Source organism: Chiloscyllium plagiosum, chromosome 17 (assembly GCF_004010195.1).
Source record: "Chiloscyllium plagiosum isolate BGI_BamShark_2017 chromosome 17, ASM401019v2, whole genome shotgun sequence".
Taxonomy (NCBI): domain Eukaryota; kingdom Metazoa; phylum Chordata; class Chondrichthyes; order Orectolobiformes; family Hemiscylliidae; genus Chiloscyllium; species Chiloscyllium plagiosum.
Window position 1 is genome coordinate 30,718,775 of NC_057726.1, and position 27,375 is coordinate 30,746,149.

The 27,375-nt window shown below is 38.4% G+C and overlaps 1 protein-coding gene across 3 annotated transcripts in view; it reads left to right on the forward strand.

Annotated features, from left to right (window-relative positions):
* spire2 (spire-type actin nucleation factor 2) overlaps positions 1–27,375 on the forward strand; it is an 83,751-nt gene that overhangs the window by 23,031 nt on the left and 33,345 nt on the right. For all 3 annotated transcript variants that reach the window (XM_043706802.1, XM_043706800.1, XM_043706801.1), the window contains exons 3-6: positions 10,602–10,955; positions 20,695–20,778; positions 22,073–22,237; positions 25,959–26,045. In XM_043706802.1, coding sequence (XP_043562737.1) covers positions 10,602–10,955; positions 20,695–20,778; positions 22,073–22,237; positions 25,959–26,045 — 690 coding nt within the window. The remainder of the gene's footprint in view (positions 1–10,601; positions 10,956–20,694; positions 20,779–22,072; positions 22,238–25,958; positions 26,046–27,375) is intronic.

The following is a 27,375-nucleotide window of genomic DNA, read 5'->3' on the forward strand; positions in this document are numbered from 1 at the left end:
GAGTGTGAAACCCGCCCAATGCAACACTCCTGACGAGGTTTTGTACAAAAAGAACAACAAATTTTGTATTTGTAAGCCTTCAGAAAAAAAGTCTGTCCTTTTTCTGTGTCATTCTGTTTTTGCTGAGCATTTCAGCAATTGAAGTTCTTTTAAAAAAGACCATTCAGCAAGAACTGGAGATTTCAACATCCTTGCTATTGAGCTGTACAGTTTTCTGAAGGAACTGACACTGTGCACTATTGATAAATAGAAAGCATATCAAATATCACTCCCATCAGCACTTCCACTGAAGATTTCCTTTCAGTAAGTGGCAATCAACCCATCCTCCTTTATTGCTGCTCTAATTAATGGTGCCTTTAGATATAGATAGCACTTTACAACTTGTAAAGGAGCCAGAAAGGCGAATCGATGACTTGGGCCCTACTAAAAGCTACAGAATGTTATTCCATTGTTGTCAATACAGAATTGCTACAGTCTCACAGAATTCAAAACAAGGCACATAGAATCCAAAAATTCCTCTTGATATCAATTAAATTTTACAGCACTTCAGTATTTTCCAGCTAGAAATGTTAAAATGTGAATGAAATAAATAAAATGTAAGGTTGAAAATAACATAAACACGTCAAATTTTAAAGCTTGAATCTCTACTGACTTGCATTGGCTTGTTCAAGTGGTGTATAAAAGACAGTGATCAATGGCTTTAAGTACTGTGAGGAGGGATGCATTATTTATTACAGACATTTATTATTTGTTTTGGAGAACATTGAAGGACAAATCCCAAAATGGTGTGGTAAGACTGGGAAGAACAGGAAGAAGTAAAACTGAGTGAGGTGAAAAGTCCAACCTTGCTGTGTCATAATTCTTCTATGGTGGGGAACAGAGGAAGAAATGAACAATAAGCTAATTCCATTTTCATAAACAGTGTAGTACAACTCCTGTAAATTTTGAAGGAAAATCTAGAACACAAAATCTACACCAAGACGAAATGCTGGCATTTGTGGAATATTCTTTGAAATTAAATGTTCCCTTCCTTTGTACTTACTTCATTGGCTGGGTCCTGTTATCATTTGGACGTATAGTTTTCAACATTAAATGAATTCAGTGAAGCAGTAGAAATTTTAAATAAAGGGGAAAGAAATCTAAGGAAAAGGGAGTCCTATCCAATATGCACTATTGATCTGGTCTCGGTAGACTTTCCTGGACAAATGTGGATTGAAATAATACTCGTCATGAGATTTGTTGACCGACCAGACAGCGTGCTGTTCAACATGCTAGGTTATCACCTGTCTTTCAGGGATTCCGGTTAATTTTGGTAATCTGATCATATAGTCTGATCTAAATCTGCTGCTAATTTTACTTGAAACAAATTTGTGTTAATTTTCTTCTTTGTTGTTTGTTTGTAAAATAATTGAAGCAACTTATTTTAAGATAACCATTAAGTTATTGATATTGTACTTGTAAAATTACATGTTCTTGTTTCATCTAGTATCGTATCAGTACTTTTCATCTACATTTGCACTGTAGGCTCACCTAGTACTGAGCGAACAGTTTAATACTCTGGCCTTTTCATGGGAATTATGCGCTCCTTTAAATGAGTGAAATTGCCTGAATCAATCAGCTTGTATTCAGTGTTCAGTCGAATTAAGGTATCATCTGATTTTGTTTCATGAAGAATGGCATGTTCAGAGTTTAAAAATTGCCTCCGATACCAGTCAGAGTGTAATCTCATCACATCATTCCTGCAGTTTTTTTTTCAGTTAGTGCAGCTTTGAGTTCCTGCTGCCACCCAAATTATTACATTTCCTATTTTAAAGGCAGAATCAAATGAGTCTAGCTGAATATTCCAATTATAATACAGACAATTTAGAAGAAAGATTTGGAGTCAGGAAATGCACAATTCTAATGTACTGAAACTATCAGCCTCCACTCCATGCCACACAAGCTAGTTTAGCTACTGTTCCAGATAAGGATGCAGCAGAATTTCCTTGAAGCTCTTTCATCTCCACTTAACATTGGAGAAGATTTGGATAAAACCTCTTCAAACACATAAATAGTGTTTCTAGTGAAATTACAGCAGCAAATCAAGAGACGCCGTGAGCAATTTTACCATTTGTATTGAGTGCAAATCCCAAGGCTAACACCATATTCCCTGCTTCATCCACTGAAAACTATCCATTTTAGTAATGTTCTGAATCTTTAAAGTACAGTAAAGGCAGGCAATCTGATGTAACAATGTTACGCATACACATATGGCTTTGAGGTGGGAGTTGTGTCCTCTGCACTATCATAAAGCGATATATTGCATGTTTTCTGCTGCAGCTTTCTCCCTGCTAAATTTCTGATCTTGACTGTACTGTCTAGAAGAAATTCTGAACTAATATTTTCAAGATGCATTGAGGGAAACAAGCTCTTTTTCACCCACTCCTCCAATTTTGTGAAATACTGCTTCTGAAGGTTTATCTGCTGACTGCACATGTTATACTGGCACGTCATATGCAATGAGCTAGGAACTAATTGTTCCACAAATATAGATCCAGGATATACATTTCCTGCTATACTGCATTTTAGGGGACTGAGCAACAATGTAGCTATTCACTAGCAACATGGAGAACTGCAAGAAGTTCACCCAGTGATGCAACACCTGCAGTTTGAGTCTAAAAACATGACCATTTCAAACATCTGTAGTAAAAAATAACATGATGGCAACAGGTGTCTGAGTAAGACTCAAACCCATCTTAAATTTGTCTCGTGTTGAATTAGATTAAGAAAAATCAACCCACATTAGTGCCAGAAGAGGGAATGGTTCAAAAATGAAATGGCTACAGCCTGAGATGAAAAGAGAAGCTGATGCTGTCCATAGGCATTTGAGAAGTTTAAACAGAAGTGCAGGTTGATAAGTGGTAGCTATCTGAAATACATGAGCAAATTAGAAAAGGTCAGCCATGTCCTTTTATTGATGGAACTGAGAGTTAGTTTTCTTTTAAACTGTCACATTGTCAATATGAATTTCAAAAGTATGAGGCAGGAACCAAGTCAGCCTTTTGACAATTTCTGAGCAAGATTGAAAAATGAACCCAAAAAGGAAACCGATGAAAGTTTAATAGCTATTTATTTGGGGTTCTGCTCACTCTGAAGTACCTTACAGAAGAAGATCACAATATCACATGATGTGTATATACTGCTCGAGCACATGATGCTAGAAGTAGACAGACGAAGACAGTGATGATCTAAATAGCTAGTCTTCACTTAAGTCCTAAGAATGGCAGCATGATTGATGCAGTGAAACAGTAACAATAAGTTGTATATCAAAGAGAAAGGTGGGCAGGGTCTGTTGACAATCTCACTTTCACAGACAGAAGTACACTATATGTCCTGTATGTGGATCAAAATTCACAGCATGTGGAAAACTCAATCATTGAGAGAAGAGGCACAGACAAAGAAATAAAGTAGGAGAAAAATTATCACAGACGGAGCAACAGGGCAAAAGAGAAGGATAAGAAACGACGAGTTTGAGATTACAGTAGTAGACATAAGAACCTTATCATTGCATCAAATGGCTTGATGCAGTTTTTCCAGAGAAAAAAATCTTCCTGCAACCATTTAGATAAAGAAAAAGGTGAGAAATAGCCAACAACTGTCAAGCATAAGTTTAACACCAGCGCACAGCGTGATACCATCCCACTCAGACTATACTTGAGAACTATGCAGTAGTCTTTTCTGAAAAGTTGAAAGGAAATAATCACCCAAGGAAAGATAGTGTGAAGCCAAATAACATAATGGAAAATGAGGAATCAGCGATTTAAAAGCTAGGAACAACTGAAAGCATGTAAACACTATGTTCTCAGAAAAGGATGGTCCAGTTCTCCTGTTGCCAAGAGCTGCAGCTGATTTGAGTAAACCATAAGGTTAAGAAGGCATCATTGTTGGTTGCAAGAAGTATACCCAGTGAAAAGTGACCACTCCCCCAGACAATGAGAAACAAGAAACTGATCGCCATGATCAGAGAGACTACAGATGGGATAAATTACAGCATCGTGGGAGAGAAGATAAAAGCCAAATGCATGGGCTGTAGTTCTCAGGTCCAATATTGAAAGGCAAGAACTCTTGACAGAAAATGAGTCAATTAATTTGGAAAGTTTGGGCAGCTAAAGAAAATTTTTGTAAAATCCACATCGTTATCTAGGAGAATAGTTTAATAGTGAAGTCCCATTATGCTAATGATTACATTCATTAGTGATGCCTGCTGACCTCCAGGCACACTTGGATTTTGGACTGTGCCAGCAAGGTCCAGGAGTTATCTGTCTCCTATCTAAGGATGCGAGCATAAGAGGTACAGTTAGTAAGTTTGCAGATGACACCAAAATTGGAGGTATAGTGGACAGCAAAGAGGGTTACCTCAGATTACAACAGGATCTGGACCAGATGGGCCAATGGGCTGAGAAGTGGCAGATGGAGTTTAATTCAGATAAATGCGAGGTGCTGCATTTTGAGAAAGCAAATCTTAGCAGGATTTATACACTTAACAGTAAGGTCCGAGGGAGTGTTGCTGAACAAAGAGACCTTGGAGTGCAGGTTCATAGCTCCTTGAAAGTGGAGTCGCACGTAGATAGGATAGTGAAGAANNNNGGGGCATGGATAGGATAAATAGGCAAAGTCTTTTTCCTGGGGTGGGGGAGTCCAGAACTAGAGGGCATAGGTTTGGGGTGAGAGTGGCAAGATATAAAAGAGACCTAAGGGGCAACGTTTTCATGCAGAGGGTGGTACGTGTATGGAATGAGCTGCCAGAGGAAGTGGTGGAGGCTGGTACAATTGCAACATTGAAGAGGCATTTGGATGGGTATATAAATAGGAAGGGTTTGGAGGGATATGGGCCGGGTGCTGGCAGATGGGACTAGATTGGGTTGGGATATCTGATCGGCATGGATGGGTTGGACCAAAAGGTCTGTTTCCATGCTGTACATTTGTATGACTCTATATATACGATGTCAATACAATTTTATGATATGATGAAAAATTGTAATGAGAAAATATTGTCACTGTCCTGGAAAGACTGAAGAGTGAGTAGGACATAATGGGCTGAACAGGAAGAGAAACTGAAAGCTGTTATTTAGTCCAAGAGGGAGATGGTAAATTTCAGACCAGAACTTTAATATCACATGCCAGAACTTGAAAAGGAAAAGAACAATAGTGCTATATACACAATAATAGAACCGGTGCAGGCATGATGGACCGAATGGCTCGTTGAAATAATGTTCTGATGCAGCTTCGTTTGTGGGTGTTGGGATGAAGCAATCACACACTGCAGCACAGAGGAAAATCACCTATGCAGTGCATCCAAAAAGAGTGGGTACCCAATGAACGCAGTCCGCTGATTTTCTCAGCAACAAATCCAAACAAGCAGACAAAACCCGTCCAGAAACCCTAGCCACTCTCCCCTACATCAAAGACATCTCTGAAATGATTGCCAGACTACTCAGACCCCTTGGCATCATGATAGCCCATAAACCCCCCCAACACACTAAAACAGCAGCTAATGAACTTTAAAGACCCTTTACAGACAATGAGCAAAACTAATGTCATTTACAAAATATCATGCAAGGACTGTAACAAACACTACATTGGACAAACAGGCAGAAAACTAGCCTCAAACAGACATGACCCTCTCTCACTAGTATCCTCACATACGGATGAGGAAGGACACCACTTCGACTGCGACAACACATCCATCCTAGGACAAGCCAAACAGAGACGTGCACGTGAATTCCTAGAAGCATGGCATTCTAACCAGAACTCTATCAACAAACGCGTTGAGTTAGACACCATCTACCACCCCCTGAGAAAAGGGGCAGGAAGTGACTTCACCTTAGGAAATAACATCACCACAGGAAATGACATCACCAAACCAAAGAAACTGAAACATCTAAATAGAAAGCAGGAATTTTCAGCATTGATTTGCATGAGGTCCACTGAAGATGTTACCTAGTAAGGTAACGAAACATCTGGAAATGAACCTTTCAGCTCAGTGAGCAAACCTACATCCAAAATCTGTAACAAATTAATAAACTACTGATGCTATTAAAGTCTGCTCTAATGGAGATCAATAATAAACCGGAAAAAATAGAAAATACAAAAGGCTGCTGAAAAACTGGTGGAAGAAGGAGCTTCAAGAAGTTGAAAGAAAAACATGTGCCACAGAATTGTAATGCAGAGCTTGAGTGGAGGTATTACCAGGCCAAACAGTGATTGCAGTGTGCTACTTTAGCTCAGAAGAATAAGCATAGCAATGTACCACATAAGCAATAATGGGGCGGCACGGTGGCCCAGTGGTTAGCACTGCAGCCTCACAGCACCACGGACCCGGGTTTGATTCCAGCCTCGGGTGACTGTCTGTGTGGAGTTTGCATGTTCTCCCTGTATCGATGTGGGTTTCCTCCGGGTGCTCCGGTTTCCTCCCACAGTCCAAAGATGTGCAGGCCAGGTGGATTGGCCATGCCAAATTGCCCATAGTGTTAGGTGCATTAGCCAGAGGGAAATGGGTCTGGGTGGGTTACTCTTCGGAGGGTCGGTGTGGACTGGTTGGGTCGAAGGGCCTGTTTCCACACTGCAGGGAATCTAATCTATGATTGGTGGTTTTAGAGAGAAAAAAAATCATACTCATGAGGTGTTCAATTTACTTATAAAAGTCAATTGAAAAAGTCTTTAACTTTTTTGCATTATGTCTAAACAAATGACTGCAACAACCAGACTAATACATAGCATTGTACTTTTAAAAGGAAGTGGGATATCTTTACATTATTCATAAAGAGTTAGGAACTAATTATGTGAATTTACATTCTCTGACCAGATTGGGCACAGCTCTCCTTTTTTCTCGCGCCCCCTTGGATGTTCACACAACAATACCACACTTGGTTCAAAATTAGTTAACTAGATCATAAATGAAGGAGAGCTAATTCCATTTCTTGCATGAGAGAATGTAATTTTATTTCCTTAAAAAATGCAACATCAAACACATACTGGGATTGAGCTTACTGATTAAAAGTTGTTTGGGTGGGGGAAGGAGCAAAGGGGGTTCCTAATGATAGCTTGAGATTTTCCAAATCCTGATTTGTTGTTAATCCATATTGCTTTCTCTCTGCTATGTTGCTCAAGATAAGCTACTAAAATATTGCACATTTGTAATTTCCAAGTGTAGTTCCATTGTCTTTTTCAAACTGAACTCTGCGGGTAACCTTTTATCTCCAATATGTTTTTATGCAAGTGTGATAAAGCAAGAGGTATGAATTTCTTGATGCCTTACTGTTAATTAGAGTTGAAAGACAAAATTTAGATTTGGTAAAGTCTACTTGCCAAAGTAGAGAGAGCAAAGTCAAGTTAATAGGAACATAAGAACAAAAGGAGGCCATTCAGCCTCTTAAATCTCATGAAAATGGAGAAGATACCCAGTGAGAGAAAAGAAAAAGAAGCTAGATATGTGAATGGAAAGTATGTAGGAAGGAAGAAGAAAACATTGTTCTTTTCATTATTTCCTTTTATAAATCACACGGGTGTTAAAGAAAAACTTGTTTTTACATGTAAATTATTCTGTTATCAGTCATGTATGTTTAATTACAATATAAACAAATATGAAACCTGACCTGTTAAAGTATTTGGGTATTGCTGATGTTGGTTTGGTCAGTTTGTATACTGGGATTTTACCTGTATGTACCATCTTATAATTTTAATGTATAAATTAATCTTTCTAAGTGAGGAGGGAGTGTAGTAAGAGCTGAACATTTGTTAGAATGCTCTCTGTTGGGACAAAGAAGCCAAATAAGCTTAAACTTATTAACAATTCAATAGTTAACAAAAGAATTAACTCTATAAAATTCAAAGAAAAGAAAAACAAATAAAATATAGAAAATTGAAAATGCAAAATGTGAACATTTGGTGGAAGGCTTCAGCATACTGCAGGATGGTGTTAACCCTGGGTCATGTAGTTGGTGGATATGAAATTGATACATCAGTGGCTGGATTGCATTTCATACTAGGGATGTTCTAACACCTGAGTCTCATTTAAATGTTTGATCCAGTTCCTTGCCATTCCTATTAAACAGGGAGTTAGCAGGGGGTCCAGAATGCCTATTGGCTGGGGAAATTGACTGTCCATGGCTATTTACTTTCTGCCAGAGAAGTGACGGCAGTAAAGATTTCAGAAGGTGTGGCAGAAATCAATGGGACAAGGGAACCTACAGGGACATCCAGCTCCTTCTAATCTGTCTGGGAAATATAACATCTGCTGATCTTCTTTATTCTTCCCACCAGCTATTAACCTGTTTTAGCCTAGTCATAATCCATGGCATTTTCCTCACTGAAATCTGGGTTAAAATGGCATTGAGATTCTGTTGACTAAACCTTGATTTGCATCAATTCATCACATTCCTGTAGGCTTTAGGGTGCCATTTGATTTGCTTGCACAGTCCTGCAGATAAAATTACAACAAATAAGAGTGGGTCAAGCTGTCAGTAGTTAAGTCACTTACTCATTGTTGCTTGTCCTCCTGTCTGCTTTCTGGCAAGTGGGTAGAATTAATATCCTGCTGTGTAGGATCCCCACGTGCTAAGTTCCTACCCTTAGCTGTGCTGGCCCGTGAGGACGAGAATAAGCAGATGAGAGTTGCTACTGTGTGAAGGGATGATTTAGTGACAGTCTTGGCAGGTCACTCCCTTTATTGAGTCAATAATAGAGATAGGAGAAATTGAGGACTACAGATGCTGGAGGTCAGAGTCAAACGTGTGGCGCTGGAAAAGCACAGCAGGCAGCATCCGAGGAGCAGGAGAATCGATGTATCAAGCATAAGCCCTTCATCAGGAATGTAGGGGTGGGGCTGGGAGGAAGGTAGCTTGGAAGGCGATAGGTAGATGAAGGCGGGGGTTAATGATGATAGGTCGGAGCGGAGGGTGGAGTGGATAGGTGGAAAGGAAGATGGCCAGGTAGGAAAGTTCAAGAGGGCGGTGCCGATTTGGAGGGTTGGATTTGGGATAAGATGGGGACAGGGGAAATGAGGAAATTGACATTGATGCCATGTGGTTGGAGGGTGCCAAGGTGGAAGATAAGGCTTTCCTCCTCCCAGGTGTTGGGTGGCTGGTTTGATGGTAAGATTGGGATTGGAGTAGAGGTCTGTGCTTTGCAAGGGTGAGAGGTTGGAGTGGGCGAGAAGGGTGGACAGGCTGAGGCGGTCAATGTCATGTCGGCAGTTGGAGATGAAGAGATCAAGGATGGGAACAGACCAGCACAGGGTGTCCAGGTAGATGGGGTATGTTGGAGATGAGTGAAGGGGTCCTCTGAGGGTGGGTGGGGGGGAGGGAGTCCTGGGCCTGGGCCGCCTCCACCGCCAAGTTCAAGCCACCCGACCCCTGGAGGAGGAACACCTCATCTTCTGCCTTGGGACCCTCCAGCCGTACCGGATCAATGTTAATTTCACCAGTTTTCTCATTTTCCCCTCCTGTCACCTTATCCCAAATCCAACCCTCCAACCTGGCAGCACTCTCTTGAACTGACCTCCCTATCCATCTTCCTTTCCGCCTATCAGTTCCAGCCTCTGTTCCAACCTATCACCATCACCCCCAACCTTCATCTATCTATTGCCTTCCAAGCCACCTTCCCACCAGCCCCACCCACCTCGGGCACCCCCCTCCCCCCTCAACATTCCTGATGAAGGGCTTATGCCAAAACATTGACTGAGCTGCTCGTCGAATGATGCCTGACCTGTTGTGCTTTTCCAGTGCCTCACCTTTTGAATGCAGACATAATACCAGCACACTGAGTGAGCAGCAAAACAAAAAGAACATATATCCATTTGTGGTACAAGCTTACACGTTTTCGCCATTGTATCAGAGATCATCCCGTTTTTGTGCTAATGCTATGTAGTTTTCCTTTCTTAGGTGTGAGGTTTTGTGATTGTTTTCTAGGAATATTTGAAAATTACTTCCAGTCCATTTAAAAGAGGTTTCTGTGTTCCTGTATTTTGTTCACTTTGTATGAAGACAAAGTAGAATTTTAAAGTGGTGAACTCTTTGAAATTTGGTCATTAATCTAGAATGACACAACTAATATTATTTGAAAATAAATTCCGTTCAGTATATTTACAGCAGGTGATTTCATACACATGTGACATGCTAACCTTTTAAGATGGTAAAGTATTGAGTGACCTTGAAACTCGAGAGCTGAAAAGATCACCTATAATCTTGAAATGGCTGTAACTTTGAAGATCACTGTGCATATAACACAAATTTTGAGAATTGGCACAACCGTAGTCATGATTTCAGAGCAATACATTCTCATGCTAAATGAAGTAAATTGAATGAATGCACTTAGAACAAACAATAAAATAAATTACATTGCTCCAGTTGATTGACAAATTTGAAAAGCAGATAACTTTACAATTATTGCGCATTCCCAGGTGCTTCAAACAGAATTATAATCTTAAGACATTCTTATGCTGCCATTGTATTCTGTATATTTTTGTCTTTTGGTAGGGCAATGGTCGAGAGTGTTCTGTTAAAGTTATAATGAATTCCATGTTTTTTTTTGTTGATGAATTTCTTTTTCTTTCCTCCTTCCAGATCGTGCAATCCCTGGGATTTGCTATTTACCGAGCATTAGACTGGGGCTTGGATGAGAATGAGGAGCGAGAGTTGAGTCAGCAGTTGGAGCAGCTGATTGACCAGATGGCAAACAATGATTCTGAGGGTAGCAATGGTACAGCTGACGAGGGGTACAGCGGGCAGGATGATGAGGAAGAGGGTGATGTTCCACAACGTTCAGTGAAGACTTTTGAACAAGTAATGAAGGCGTGTGCTGCACATTTATTGAATCGAAATGAAGCAGATTCACATTTTCAAGCAGTCTGCAGGGCATTGTTTGTGGAAACCTTGGAGTTACAGACTTTCCTGGTGAAAATCAAAGATGCTAAAGAGGTAAGACAAAATTCCTGTTAAACACTGGAGAATGCTAAATGCTATAGTTTGTAAATTTATTAAGTTTGAAGGCGGTGATGTTTCACATGGCAACAAAACTGTCAGTGTGGTAATACATTTGATGTCAGGTTCTCCAGTCAGCAAATGGCTTGAGATGAGAGCTCTTGCAGATATTGACTCGGTCTGCCAAATGGGTTTTCTGGTGTTCAACTAATGCATTTCATTCAAACTGATTTGCCTGTTATTGGCTAGAACTATGCAGCAGAGTTATTACACAATCACCTGAGAAGATTTCCTCTTTTGTTAAATTGTGAAGAATGCCTCACAGTTACATGATTGTATTAAATATTACTTTATCATTAGTACTTGTACACTGCAAAAGTCTTCTGCAGTCTATAGAACTCTCATAGTGTTGTCGTCTGGATTCCTGATTGTGATATTCATATAAAACCATTGAAAAGGTATGGCATAGAAAAAGGTCATTCCATTGTGTCTGCAGTAACTGAATAAACTAACTACCCATTCCATTCCCACTTCTCAGCACTTGGTCTGTGGTCCTGCAGGCTACAGAATGTCAGGTGCATATCCATGTTCCTTTTAAATGAATCGAGGAGCTCAGCCCTGACCAACAATTAGGCAGTGAATTCCAAATGCCCATGTCCTTGTACCAAGTCACCTCAAACCTGTGCCCCCATGATTGACTTCTCTGCTTAGGGAAACTGAGCTTCCTGTCCATTCTATTCAAGCCCCTCTCAATTAAGCAGAGTCTCCTCTGTTCTATGGAAAACAACTATAGCCTATTCAACCTTTCTTCATAGATGCAGTTTCCAAGTCTGCTAATATTCTTTTAAATGTCTTCTGTACTGTCTCTCTAGAGCATTATGTCTTTCATGTGATGTGGTGACCAGAACTATACACACAACCTCTGTCAAGGCCTAACAAGTGTCTCATGTAGTTCCAGCATTATATTTCTGCTTTTATATTTAGTACCTCATCCACTGGCGGAAAGCATCCCAGATGACATCTTGACCATTTTATCTATCTGTCCTGTCACCTTTAGAGATCTGTGGACATGCAGAGCAAGACCACAATAAAGTATGACTATCAGAGGTTCATTTTAAAATTGAAATAATTAACAAAAAATTATAATTGAGATTTGTTTTAGATATCTGTTTTAAATCCCCTTCCCCTGTTTCATATCACATAGTTGTCTTGAAGGAGTTACTGAGGCTGGCTGAGAACGAATTAAGGTTGATGAGGTTGATAATTCAGCAGGGAGTGGTAATCAGCAAACACCTTGTATTGTTTGGTTTAGTAAGCAAAACCCCCAAAAAATCTCAAGGACTTAAAAAGTCTCCCTGTTTAAACAACAATATTCGTAAATATATGAACTGAAACAAAAGCTGTTAATTGTGATGCTTTTGAGAAAGGGTTCCAGCTGTGAAACAACTTTATTTTTAAAATATAATAGTTTAAGAAAATAGTTTTACTTGAGCCGAGAGCACATATATTGTGTCAAGTCACGTGGTACGTAGAAGAAAATATGTTCTCACAGTGGAGTATTCTGAGAATGAGGCATGGCTTGAGAATCATGACCAATTTGACAATACCTCAAAGACAAACCGGTAAAACTGGTGAATAGATAGAGATCTGACTTATATTCATCAAAAGGGAGGTTAATGTAACCTTTGTGTTCATTTCCCATGATGTAATTTTCTTGCCTGTGTATTGTAGTTCTCACTATTTGGTTCAATCATTGAATTTGCATGTCTGGTGATTGCCTGGTCAGTTCACAACATTTTACTTCACCTTTTATCAAAGTGATCAAGATTTATATGGGAGCTGCCTGCATTATATGAATTAGCAGGAATGGTAATGGATTGCTTGGATTCATAGTTCAAGATAAATTCAATAAAAGTGATCAGCTGGGGCTAGAAGGTGACCTATACCTTTGCACTGCTATGTTTAATCTGATCGTACTTGCCTGTTGGTAGCCTGGGAAATCTGGCCCACAGAATCCTCCACCTGTGCTTCCACCCAAGCCAATCAAAGTATATATCATCCAATCATTACCACCCACTGATGGCATCATTAAAATCACCAGCTTGAGGTATCATTTGAATCCACATCCTGGCACTCCTTACAGTTGTAAGCTGAGTTCCTAGACCATTGCTGCACCTGCGTGCCTGTCCCGCTATGATCACACGTATTAAACACACTTGAAATCTTTCAAAGAAGTGAAGTGTTTGGTGTCTATTGCCAAGAATGTTAATGTGTTTATGGTTCTATAGATAAAAGAAACCGATCAAACCAGAACAACAGGAATAAAATTGGGCACTGCCCTGTGCAAATACCAGAGCAAATGTTCAGGAGGTGATTCAGCATTGTGTACTTATGACACCTTTCTAATTTTAATTTAAAGCTTGACTGGTTTGGTTGCTGTTCCTGATGATTATGTCATGATACAGTTGTTCTCTTTTATCTAACACGCCTATAAAATACATATTGGTGACCTGCATTCTTTTCGTTTCTGTGTCTATAAATGGAACGCATTATTTATACCTCCCTGGTTTACTGTTTTTTTTTTAATAAGACAAAGCTACTTTTATTGTGTTCTCTTTGGATTGTAGTAATTTAGTTGTTATAGTAATCCTCTCTCCAGAAGGCTTCACTCTATATGTGTGGATACAGGAAGATTGTAATTCCCTGCTCCAGTGGACTTTGGCAGCTTTGTCATTGAGTATGTTAAAACAAATGGATAGATTTATTTGTTTAAAAACATCAAGGAATATGGGTAGTGGTGTTTGAAATATAAAGTCAGTGTGATCTCATTGAATGGTCAAGCTGGTGCAGAGGGCTGTTGGCCCATCCTTGCTCTAGTTTATTTATGTCCCTTTATGCCTGCCCAACATTTCCCATGCTTGGGTCATTTTGAGCACAATGCCACATTTTCAATTGGCCCAGTGAACCTTCTTTTCAAGGTCTCAACCTCAGCCTTCAGCTCACCCGTTCTGTTCATACAATCTCTCTGTATAAATCTCTATGAACATACACAGGTCACTTCCAAAAGCTGTTGTTTTGTTAGGTGTGGGAGAAAGGCCGTGGAGCACCTGGTAATACATGGAATAGTGCGTACATTTCTGGTTGCCCTGCTATAGGAAGAATGTTGCTAAACTAGAAAAGATCTAGAAAAAAATTACAAGGATGTTGCCTGATCTGGAACGTTTGAGTTTTAAAGAGAGGCTGAATAGGCTGGGACTTTTTTTTCCCCTGGAATGTCACACACTGAGAGTTGATCTTCTAGAGGTTTAGAATATTGAGGGGCACAGATGAGGTGAATAACCAAGATTTTTTTCCAAGGATAGGGGAGGTGAAAACTAAAGGGCAAAGGTCTAAGCTGAATGAAGAAAGATTTAAAAGAAACCTAGGGGGTGACTTTTTCACACTGAGCGTTGTGCACATATAGAATGAGCTGCCAGAGGTAGTGGTAGGGGCAGGTAGAATACAACATTTAAAATACATTTGGATAGATACACGAATAGGAAAGGTTTAGAGGGATATGGGCTAAATGCAGACAGATGGGTCTATTTCAGCTTATGTTACCTGGTAGGCGTGGAATGCGTTGGACCAAGGGTCAGTTTCCGTGCTGTATAACTCAATGACTCTCTGTGAAATACAGAAGATTTTGCAGATAAATAATATAATTGTACTACTTGTTAAACATCATTTGACATATTTATTTTCAAACTGGTTTTATCTTAATACCTGTCCGACTCTGATCATCATTCATGCTGCTTACCTGTAGAAGCTATCAGGGAAAAACTCCCTGTTTTAGTCGCCACTATCAGGTGACTAAATAAAAATGAAAATGGCGCATGAAATGTATTGACTTTTGATTAAGTTCATACAACACTGATCAATTGACTTTATTTTCTTTTAAAAATTATTTTAATTTCCAACTGGAAAAAAATATGCGGGAGATCACAGCAGTCAGGCAGTGTCCATGGAGAGACAGTAGGCTAATGTTTTGAGTCTAGATGACTCTATTTATTTTCAGTGTTGATTGGAAGTCCATAAATACAACAAGGAAACTATAGCAATGCAAAGATAGCAGAATAAGCATCAATTTAAAAAAAAAGAATCAACATGAAATATTGTGCTCCAATAAGTGATGAAACATGGAGTCTACAAAAAAGAATCTTTTTTTTGTACCACGCTGTATATAGCTCAATAGTCATGCCAACTTATCCATGCCAACCAAGTTTCCCATAAGTAAACTCGTCTCATTTGCTTCTGTTTGGCCCATATCCCCCTCAACCTTTCCTATTCGCGTACCTGTCCAAATGTCTTCTAAATGTTGTGACTGGACTGGCATCTACCACTTCCCCTGGCAGTTCATTCTACATACAACCCACTTTTAGTTTGAAAAAGTTGCCCTTTTAAATGTTTCTCCTCTCACTGTAAAATGACGCGCTCTGGTTTTGAACTCTCCAATCCGAGGAAAAAGATTTTCTTGCCTGTTAAATTTGAAGCCATGAGATTTCATGGGGTCTGCAGTCCATATTGAGGACTCTTCGGGCAACTCCATTCCAACTGTATACCACTGTGCCATCACCTTTGCTGGGTCTATCCTGCCAATGGGACAGGACATATGGTGATGGTGACATCTGGAAAGTTGTCTGTAAGGCAATTTTGGCACTAGCCCCAGGCATTAGTAAAGTGGACTTTGCAGGGCTGACAGGCTGTTTCTACCATTGTCATTTCCTTAGTCAACATTAAATGATCTGTCCGGTTTCATTCTCTTTTTCCATTTGAGATTGATACAACTGGTATCCTTGTTCACCCTTACAGCAAAATTCAGATAATTAGTTCCATTACAAATAAAAGCAGAAATTGCAGGAAAAATGCAGTAGGTCCCTGGGCCCAAAAGATTAACTCTGCTTTCTCTGCACAGATGTTGCCAGACTTGCTGAGTTTTTTTCAACAATTTCAGTTTATCTCTCTGATTTCCAGCAACCGCAACTCTTCAAAAAACCCAACAAACTTCAGAACATGTGCTCCCTAACCAAGCTCCAGTACAGTTACAACACTAGCATTTACTCAACAACGTGGAAAATTGCCCAGGTATGTCCTGTACACAAAAAGCAGGACAAATCCAACCTGGCCAATTACTGCCCCATCAGTCTACTCTCCATCATCAGTAAAGTGATGGAAGGGGTCATCAACAATGCTATCAAGCAGCACCTGCTCAGTAACGCCCAGTTTGGGTTTCACCAGGGTCACTCAGCTCCTGACCTCATTACAGCCTTGGTTCAAACATGTACAAAAAAGCTGAATCCCAGAGGTGAGGTGAGACTGACAGCCTTTGACATCAAGGCTGCATTTGACCGAGGTATGGCATCAAGGAGCCCTGGCAAAACTGGAATCAATGGATATCTTGGGCAAACACTCCACTGGTTAGAGCCATACCTGTCATGAAGGAAGATGGTTGTGGTTGTGGAGGTCAGTCATCTGGCTCCAGGCCATCTCTGCAGGAGTCCCTCAGGGTAGTGTTCTAGGCCCAACAATCTTCAGCTACTTCATCAACGACCTTCCTTCTGTCATAAGGTCAGAAGTGGGGATGTTCGCACAGTGTTCAGCACCATTCGTGGCGACTCAGATACTGAAGCAGTCCGTGCTCAAATGAAGCAAGATCTGAACAATATCCAGGCTTGGGCCGACAAGTGATAAATAACATTTGCACCACACAAATGCAAGACAATGACCATCGCCAATAAGAGACAGTCTAACCACCGCCCCTCGACATTCAATGGTATTACCATCAATGAATCCTCCACTGTCAACATCCTTGGGGTTACCATTGACTAGAAACTCAACTGGACTCACCACATAAATACAGTGGCTACAAGAGCAGGTCAGAGACTAGGGATACTGCAGCAAATAACTCACTTCCTCTTTTATTTTAAGTTAGCTCTATTATTTTGGATTTTCCACTAAAATTGAGCTGTGTTCCTGCACACACCTTAGTGTTTAAAGAGGATGGTTTTGGAAGTGGAAGGAGATGTAGGAGAGTTTAGGAAGAGAATTGTAGATGGTGTGTGATGGTTAAAAGTTCAGTTGCAAGGAATGGATTGGAGGGAGGATTGTGACATAAAGCTGGGCACCAGGGACACAGCAACGCAGGAGGAAAACCTAAACGATGTAACAGTGACATAGTGTGTGGAAAGGTAATTTGTAAACAAAAATGAGACATTCACAATCTTTGCTTGTTGTGATAAGAGAACCAACAGAAACTGGTGAGATCAGGAATATTAAATAACTTTATTTTGTAAACAAAGACATGCACTCATATAGCAGCTATGATAATCAGAAGACTTCTCAAAGCTTTACAGGCAATGACATATTTTTGGAATGCAGTCACAGTCACTGTTGTTATGTGTAGTAAATGCAGCAGCACATTGGGTTCTCACAAATAGCAATATGATGATGACCAGATAACCTTTTTCTTTTTGCTGTTAACTGAGGGATAAATATCATCAGAATGCTAAAATTAAGTCCTTTGAAATATTGCCATAGAACCTGTTACATTCACCTGAGGGTGATAGAGTCTTTGTTAAACATTTTGTTTGAAAGAGCCACTATCATTAGTATTGCACTGTCAGTAGTGAAAAGTTGTGGTCTTTGAACCTCAAATTTTGTGCTTATGTCCTGGAACAGGATTCAAGCACAGAACCCTCAGAAACAAGAATGCAACCACTAAGCCACAGCAGACACAAATTCACAGGACACAATCCAGATTATGTCAGTTTGGGTGTTTTTGAATTTGTGTAGTGATGTTGGGTACATTTGTAAAGTATTTCTGAAATGTTATTCATGCAATTTCACTGATACAGATATGTTTGACTGATTTTCCTGTATTCACAACATTCTGGTTTCAGCTGGTTCCGGTGACAAAAACAAAAGCAAGTCACATTGTTAGTTACAAAAACAGAAATTGCTGGGAAAACTCAGCAGGTCTGGCAGTATCTGTGGAGAGAGAACAAAATTAATGTTTTGGATCCAGTGACCCTTCTGAACCCTTCCTCACATTGTTAGTTCCTGCGATGATGACCTGCTCTAGAAAAGAACCACCTTACACAATGTCCAAACAGTAAGAGTCCAAGGGGCGGGGTGAAGAGCAGGGTAATTAAAATCAGTAAATATTCTGTTGCTTGTATAGGATTGTCATTTTTAGCTTCCTCCTTGGGTTTTTGGCAAATGAAGTCATTGATCATGCGTTCTGTTTACATGCAATTTAGGTCAATTTGTTCAGTTGGACCTTTACCTGTATCTGCCAGTAAAAATCACCAACCAGGAAGAGGGAGAAACATTCTTGAGCTAATATTCATTACACACTTCTCCTTAGCATTGTGGGTTTACCTACAGCAAACAGTCTGCAGCAGGTTAAAGACACAGCTCACCATCACCTCCTGAAAGGCAACTAGAGAAGGGAATAACTGCTGGCTTACCCAGTGATGCCAACATCACCTGAATAAATAACAAAATACATCAACCGTTCAGCATTATTATTGGTCTATATACAGCATGGTATAAAAAATGATTTTTTTGTAGACTCCATGTTTCACCACTTATTGGAGCACAGTATTTCATGTTGATTCATTTTTTTAAAAAAATGATGTTTATTCTGCTATCTTCACATTGCTATGGTTTTCTCTGTTGTGTTTATGGACTTCCAATCAACATTGAAAAAGTCCTTTAGACTCTAAACATTAGCTTGCTGTCTCTCTCCATGAACACTGCCTGACTGCTGTGATCTCCCACATATTCTTTTCAGTTGAAAATTAAAATAAAGTCAATTGTTCAGTGTGGTATGAACTTAATCAAAAGTCAATACATTTCATGCGCCATTTTCATTTTGTATTTGGTCACCTGATAGGGTGACTAAAACAGGGAGTTTTTTCCTGATAGCTTCCACAGGTAAGCAGCATGGTGGAAGGAGAGTCTTTGACTATTTCTGAAGCAGATGTATATAGACTGTTGGTAAGCAAGGTGGGGTGGTGAAAGGTTATCACAGCAGATGGTAATGTGGATTTCAGGTTTCAATCAGATGAGCCATCAGCAGGCCAGGCTCAATGGGTGATTGACCAACTCCTACCCCTTCATTGTACATTCATATGGTTTGTTCATTTAAACCTCATGATATTTGGATAGTCATTACTTTTAAGTTCCATAAGCAAATTTTGCAAAAAAAATTTGCATTCAAATTCTTTTGGTCATTCTTGTATAAGGTAAAAAGTTCTTTGAAGTTATTTATTTTAGTGAACAATTCTTCCCAGTAAATGTAATACCTTAATGAACATTACTTTGGTGATTAAGTAATGAGAAGAAATGGTATGTATCAAATAAACTGGAACACTGACAAATGCTATCGCTGTCTATAATATTTCTTAACATTTTTGTTATTGTAAGTACTATGTTAATTAGAAGTGCTAGGACATTAGATCAAAAAGTAGCAGAGTTTTTTTCAGATCTGACTTTATCCTGTCACATTTTGTGTAGTAAAGCATTATTCAATGAAAACACCTTGTGATTTCAGTCGGCATTCGTATCACTTAAAATCTGATACTCACTTAAAGAATGGTGAGATTGTGTGTGCTAAAAATCAATTTGTTGTGTGTAGTCATTTATTTCTTGAGAGAGAAGTCTGTGGAGCTTGCTGAATTATCTTTGATTTTTCACTTAAAATAATACCCAGCTGCTCAGAGGAATAAAGTGAACAAATCTCAGGAGTAGAGCCCACAGTCTTTTATAATTTGCTTACAATACTGGATAATTAAAAGGAACAGTTCTGCTGATCAGAATTAATGGAGACAAAATTTTCATTTTCCTGACACTTATTATTTCATCTGCTAATTTCCTTTCAAAATTAGGGAAATAATGTATCTGGAAAGTCCAGATCAGTTGAATATTTAACCTAATTGAATTTCTGATGCTCCTGTGGCTTTAATGAATTTTGTAATCCAAGTCTTTCACTCTCTCAAAAATAGTGACATTTCAATTTTTAGACCACATCTTGATCTTTCAGTTTGAAATGGGATTTGATTTGTCTGTTGACTGTTGATCAGGGGAGTGGGCGACCTGGTGTTGATTCAAGTTTCACAATGTGAAACAAAATTGTCCTTTGTCAAATAAAGATGGTTTGAAGGACCAATCTGCTAAATAATTTTTGAGTAATCAATGCATTTTTGTTTACTTTATAATGCTAATGTATGTCTGATTGTATGTGATGTGGTTTTCTCTGTGTTAGTTCATCTAACATAAACCACAAAGACTCTGGTTCTTAACTTTTCAGACACCTGTCTCAACAACTGTACCAATTAACGATGTGCAGAAATATGGCATCTCTGAACTCCAGATAATCTGAATTCCATGTTAACGTCTGTTGCTCGTACATTCAACACACACTTGACTCACTGACTAACTGGCTTGACTGCATTCTTAACTAACCAACAGACAGACTAACAGTACAAAGAAGAAGCTGGAGACCTTTTTAGAACTGGAGCATCACTTGTTGTGATGTCACCTAGTTGTTTTAAAAATATATTGCTTTTCTGTGATCGGTGCAATAACCTAATGGTAAATGTTACCAGCAGTCTCAATCTGTAATGTGATGCTTCAATGTCATGCTGAATATTCACTGTACTAATATATCAATGTCATTATTTCTGTTGTGTTCCAGATGCTGAAGAAGATGCAGTTTGGAGAATCAGAGACTCAGCAGATTCCATTAGTTGAATTGGACAACTTGAACCATACTGACTGGGTGAGGAATGTATATTTACTTATGACTGCTAATACTTGTGTTCAGAAGACAATTTACAAAGAGGTTAATGTTGATCTCATCTGATAAGTATATGATGCACTTTCACAAGAAACAGCCTCTTGGGAACAATGTAATTTTTTTCCTATTGTAGTGGCATCAAAAGCCACCTCTATTAGATTCAGCAGTTTCCTGTTTAAAACCTCCTCTTCGTTCCTCAGAAGATCAAACCAATCTCCATTGGAGTTACAGAGAACAAAGCTGTTCTAATGCAGCAGACGGTCTCCTGTAATTTCATCACATTGAAGTAGTCTTTGGTAATAACATTTATCAGAAAAGCAGCTCCAGGGGAAAGTATTTTATTACATATATTCAAAAGCGTGGCAGAACAGAAATGAAAATGGAAAAGTACATAGCCCCTCTTCTATCTTTTAAAGTTAATCCTGTGGTGGCCTGAATTTCTAAAATTTGATCATGAATTACATTTCTTCCACTGAGTGTAAGAACAAATCAATTTAAATGAGTAGTTAAGTAAAACCCTAAGAAATTGAGAGATGGAGTATACATTCTCTGGATTTACATCTCTGTGAATTGATGATGTTGGGAAATAGATTGAAAACTTTGTTTTGCTGTCTCTTTTAAGATTTTTAAAAATCATGTACTATGTCCATCTTGTTTGAGGTACACACTGCTGCCACTATGCAATGGTGGTGGTGGAAGTCAATGTTAAGGTGCGAGATGAGGTGCCAATCAAGTAGACAGCTTTGTTATAGATGGTGTCCATTTTCTAGCACCTTCCTGCATTGTACCTTGTAGATAAATGTCAGCATTTGGGGAGTCAGAAGATGAATTACTTACTGCAGAATTCTGAGCCTCTGACAAATTTTTGTAGCCATTGTGTTTATATGGCTATTCCAGTTAGACTTTGTCAATGCTAATCCCCAGAATGTTGATAGAGAGTGATTCAGTGGTAATAATGCCATTGAATGTCAAAGGGTGATGGTTGGATTCACTCTTGTTGGAGATGGTCATTCTCTGGTATTTGTGTGGTGCAGACATTACTTGTCAAGCAACGCCTGAATGTTGTCCAGATCTCACTGCATATGGAGATGGATTGCTTCAGTGACTAAATTCTCAAAATGGTGGAACTTTACATCTGCTCAATGCCTTTTTCATTTTTTTTGTGCCTACTCATTAGATTTAATTTGCTCCGATTGCAACTTTTGTTTTGCTGTTGATTCTGCAAATTCCAGAGTTCCAGTTTTATATTTGCGAATAGTTCCTTTTGTGCTTGCAGGCACGTCTATGGGTGCAGCTAATGCGAGACCTCCGCCATGGTGTCAAACTAAAAAAAGTTCAGGAAAAACAGTACAACCCTTTACCTACAGAGTATCACCTTACTCCATTCGAGATGTTAATGCAGGACATTAAAGCACGTAAATATAAACTGCGGAAAGTTATGGTAAGCATCTTGTTTTTATTCCTACTTCGGTCTAATGATGATCTACTGTCATATATTGGGAAGCAACAAATCATAATGACGTAAGGGTCAAGATTATTTTATCAAGGTGAAGCTCATCCCCTCAATTTCAGACATATTGTAACCATAATGATGATCAGCTGCATTTTGAGTACCTAAAACTTTTGCTGATTTACTAATTCACTCGACAGAAGTTAAAAACTATTTGAGTAAAAGGATTGTTCTCAATATATTAATGCTACTTTTTGGCTTAATTTTAAATACCTTTGTAGGTTTGTTTTGTGCATGACATAACATTTCATATTTTCAATGTTGTATTATTGGAAAATACAAGATCAATAGGATTCTCCTGTCCTTTCAGTTGGTCCCTAAAACTAATTTAATCAGCCAAACCTTTTAAAAATAGAATTTGATAAATATTTAGTAATTCCATCTTCAGTAAGTAGACTGTTGCCAAAATACCATTCCACTGTTAATGTTGCACTTTGTAACCTCTTTCATCAAATAGACATCTCTATCTGTCATAAAATTGGTGCTACATTTTATATCTTTATTTTTCAGTTCCTCAAAAATAAAGTTACCTTGATTAAACAATATACCTTGTGTGGGTAAGGGAGAGGTGGGCAAGAAGGAATGTTGGATTTGGGAGCAATCTATTGCAAAAATTGGCTACTTGCTATGTAAAATAATTCAGTCTAATTTGTTTGTGCATCTTCATTTTTCTGAACTTGAACCTACGCCCTGATTCTTAAATTTGTGGAAATCCAGAGCCTAGAAGTGTTCAGTCAATCTGTAAGATTAAAAATCTTGGACTATGAAGCATGTAACTTTCCCAATATCCTGTGCTTTTAAATTTCACCTCATAGCTCAGTTACCTGACCATCTTTTCTGAATTGCTCCTTCCCACATTTTTGAGTTTCTGTTCGCTGATTCATTCTCCTTGACATTCAAGATTATTATTTTTGTTTCCTGAGAGATCCTGAATACGACACAATTCTATCAGTGCTTTGTAATTTTCCAGATAAATCTCTTTAAATTTGTATCCTGTTATTCTTGCAAGATATCCATCATTGTTTCTATTGTTATTTGCGTTCTCACACTGAAGTTGATGAGTAAATAATTATTAAAGTTTCATTTTAGTTTTTCTTGGATTCAATTCCATCTTGTCAACTCGGTCTGCTAGATACCACTCTTATCTTTGAGTTAGAAAATCAAGCCTCACACTGTGTTGATATTCCAGTATATTATCAAGGGAAGATCTGCATTGTTGGAGATGTGCACCCTTTGAAGAAAAGTTTCAACTAAATTTTGTTTAGCTTTTCAGTTATGTAGAAAACCAGTGCGATTTATTGGTGTCATGACAAGCTTTTAATGTCTGTGTCCTCAACTAACACGAATGGAAATAGGAATTCATAATCATCAACCTCAATGCTGCTTGTTCAATCTGCTGTGTATGAAAATGGCTGTTAAAATTACACACAAAAAAATTACATTTCACAGAGCTTCTTTGTATGTGAAGTACTTTTATATGCTATTGAGCTTTTTTCCCCTACTCATTCTATATTTAAGTAGTAGATTCCTTGACCATGCTAGTTCCTCTATAATTGGTTGATCTCAATTACCACCCATATTTTTGTATCATTATATCTTAAAACTTACATTTGATTCTGATGTCCTCATAAACATCTTGGATGAGACACAGTGCATCACTGACCCCTTTGGCTCTATGCATCCCTGCCATTTCAGCTTACATATTTTCTATTTTTAAACAGCCTTTCATGCAGTGTTGTCTTCTACACTGAAATCTTGATAAGTTTGTTTAGAAATCTTGCTTGTAGAATATTTTACTCACTAACAAACTCCGAGTATGTTTTGAGAAATCCCCTTAATTAAGGCCTCTTTTCTTCTGAGGATTATATTCCAACTTTTGTCTGAAGGTGAAATAAACAGACTTTGCAATAATACTGAGGTATCTATTGACCTCCAGGCCCCCACACACATTTGGTCACTTCTATTGCCCCGTAACAATTTTCTATGATACAACTTTTTAAGTTTGTATTTTCAGTATATGCTACCATTAAATTTGCCTTATCCAAAATAGCATTCCACAATTAATGTTGCACTTTGCAACCTCTTTAATCAAATAGACATCTTTATCTGTCATAAAATTGGTGCTACATTTCATATCTTTATTTTTCAGTTCCTCAAAAATAAAGTTACCTTGATTAAACAATATACCTGGTGTGGGTAAGGGAGAGGTGGGCAAGAAGGAATGTTAGATTTGGAGCTTGATATGAGTAGATATATCGATTTGCAATGTTGATAGTATGTACTTGATAGGTCAAATAATTTGTACTAACCAGTGCTCTCAGTTCAATCTAATTTGTTGAAATTTTCTCTTAAAAAGATTACTTGTGGTATGTGGGCACCCATCAGTAATTGTCCAGATGGCAGTGAAGAGTCAACAAGATTGCTGTGTGTCTGCAGTCAGGCATTGGCCAGACCAAACAAAGATAGCAAATTTTCTTCTTTGATGTACAAACATAATCACTGGCTGTCACATGACCATTATTAGACAATCTTTTTATTCCAAATTTTAATTGAATTCAAATTTCACCATCTGTGTGGTGGGATTTGAACCCAGGTCCCCAGAACATCACCAGGACTTCTGCATTAGTATCCAGTGACATCACAACTATGCCACTATCACCCCCTTATTTTTGTAATAATATTATAATTATAATATTTTTCCATGATTAAAATAACAACAAATTCCTGGGAAAACTCTGCATTTAGGCATCTTATTTCAATACTTGTTTATCCTTAGATTACTGGATATTAACTCTATGGACTCACTTTTATATAGGCAAAAGTGAGGACTGCAGATGCTGGAAAGCAGAGTTTAGATTAGAGTGGTGCCGAAAAGCACAGCGAGTCAGGCTTCATCTGAGAAGCAGAAAAATCGACGTTTTGGGCAAAAGCCCTTATTCCAAATTGATGTATTCCCTCTTCTGAGCCAAACTTGAAAAACATCTGTGCAATGTGATTATGTATAGCAATTGTGCAACACTGTTCACATTTAGCTCGTTTCTAAATAATATGTTCAGAGATGTTATTATACAACTTTGGCACAGGTAGGACTTGAACCTGGGCCTCGTGGCTCAGAAGTAGTCTACCACTGTAGTACAAGAGCCCATACATTCCACATTTTGTTTGCTGCAGTCTTATTTCAAGAAAATAGGTGAAACACCTGTTAATTGTATATCAATTGTGTTTAATTATATGCAGGTGAATGGCATTAATTAGGACTTCATTTAAGCTGATTCAGAGAGCTATTTACTGAAACTGGGAAGGGAAGTGTGTGCTTGTAAAGTTTGTCTGAATAAATGTTACATTGCAAAAAGATTCATCAACTGGCTTTCTTCAATATAAAATGTAGATCAGCGCTGCAGTGCTGAGAATTAGGTACATACTAAAATAAATGAGGGAAAAGGGAAATAATCTCTTGAAAGGATTGGATACTGGGACATTGTGCTTGCGATCGTCTTATACTAGAACAATTGAGCAGCGTAATATTGCTTTTCTTTTTAAAAAAAAAAGCCAAACAATCTCATTTCTTCTGTGTATTTATTTTTATTGTGTCTGCAGTGGTGCTAATTTGTTAGCTAAGTATTTGATTGGAAAATGGCATTTCTTTTTGCAGGTTGATGGTGACATCCCGCCATGTGTGAAGAAAAATGCTCACGAACTCATTCTTGAGTTTATAAGATCACGGCCACCTTTAAAACCGGTAAGAGTTTCTCTTACTCCCAAACTTTACACTTGTATATTTATTTCTCTCTGTAGATTTTCCTTTATTCTCATTTTCCTTTTCTCATCCCTCTGGTTGCTGCTGTGAGGACCTCTGGCACTCCCATCTCACTATTGGTGTTCTGCCTGTTTTTGACTGTTTCTTTTGTTTACTGTTTCATGTTATCGCAGGATTGATGAGGTCCGCTGAAAATAATGTAAGTTTAGATAAGAGTTTCCTTTTTTGACTGGTGAATCATCTTAATCCAAATGTTATCTGTTATTAGTTTTTATCTCCATCAGAAATATAGTCATTAGCCCATGTCTGAATGGATGGCATCTTTAAATGAAAGTTATTTTTAATTGGGTGTCAATTTAAGCCTGTGACTCTTCACTTCAATCCCCTTTATCCTTGTATCTGCAGCGTAGCCTGGGGTCACATAGATTACCGAATGAAAATTCTAAATAATTTTAGACTGTAGGTCCATGAATTTTGAAGCTTTGACATTTTAAAGGACTTCTTAGCTGAAAAAAATCAGATGTTTTGAAAAGACTTTAATTGCAAGCTTGTAAAATGTGCATGATGCGCAAAACAATATTCTAGGGTCTTGTCAAAAAACTGAAAGAATTGCAGATGCTGGAAATCAGAAATAAAATCAAACAAAATCAGAAATTGCTGGAAAAAACAGCAGGTCAGACAGCATATGTCGAGAGATAACAGTTAATATTTCAAGTCCAGAGACCCTTTTTCAGAACTGTAGTCCTACAATCATGCTTGCATACTTGTATGACATCTATACAAACACCAGTAAAACCTCTTATCCAGTTTCCACACTTTAATGAAGTCAGGAACCACCTTAAACTTATCATTGAAACTTAAATTGCAGATATCTTGTCTGATAAAGTCTGCACTGATTTTATTTCTCCTACATGTTCTCAGATTCATTTTATTTGTGAAACTAAACTAATGAATAAATGTTTTGATTTATATATGTGTGTATTTGGTTTTATTTGACCTTTTTCCAGCACAAATAAATCAAGGTGCATTATCTATCCCAGTTAAAAATCACACAACACCAGGTAATAGCCCAACAGGTTTGTTTGGAAGCACTAGCTTTTGAAGCACTGCTTCTTCATCAGGTGGTTGTGGAGCACCACTTTGAAAGTTAATGCTTCCAAAGAAACCTGTTGGACTATTACCTGGTGTTGTATGGATTTTAGCTTTGTCCGCCCCAGTCCAACACCAGCTTCTCCAAATCTTATCTCTCCCAGTAAGACTTCATTATTCAACTGACTGGAAAGTACAGTTTCAATCTTTTGACTGCTTCTAT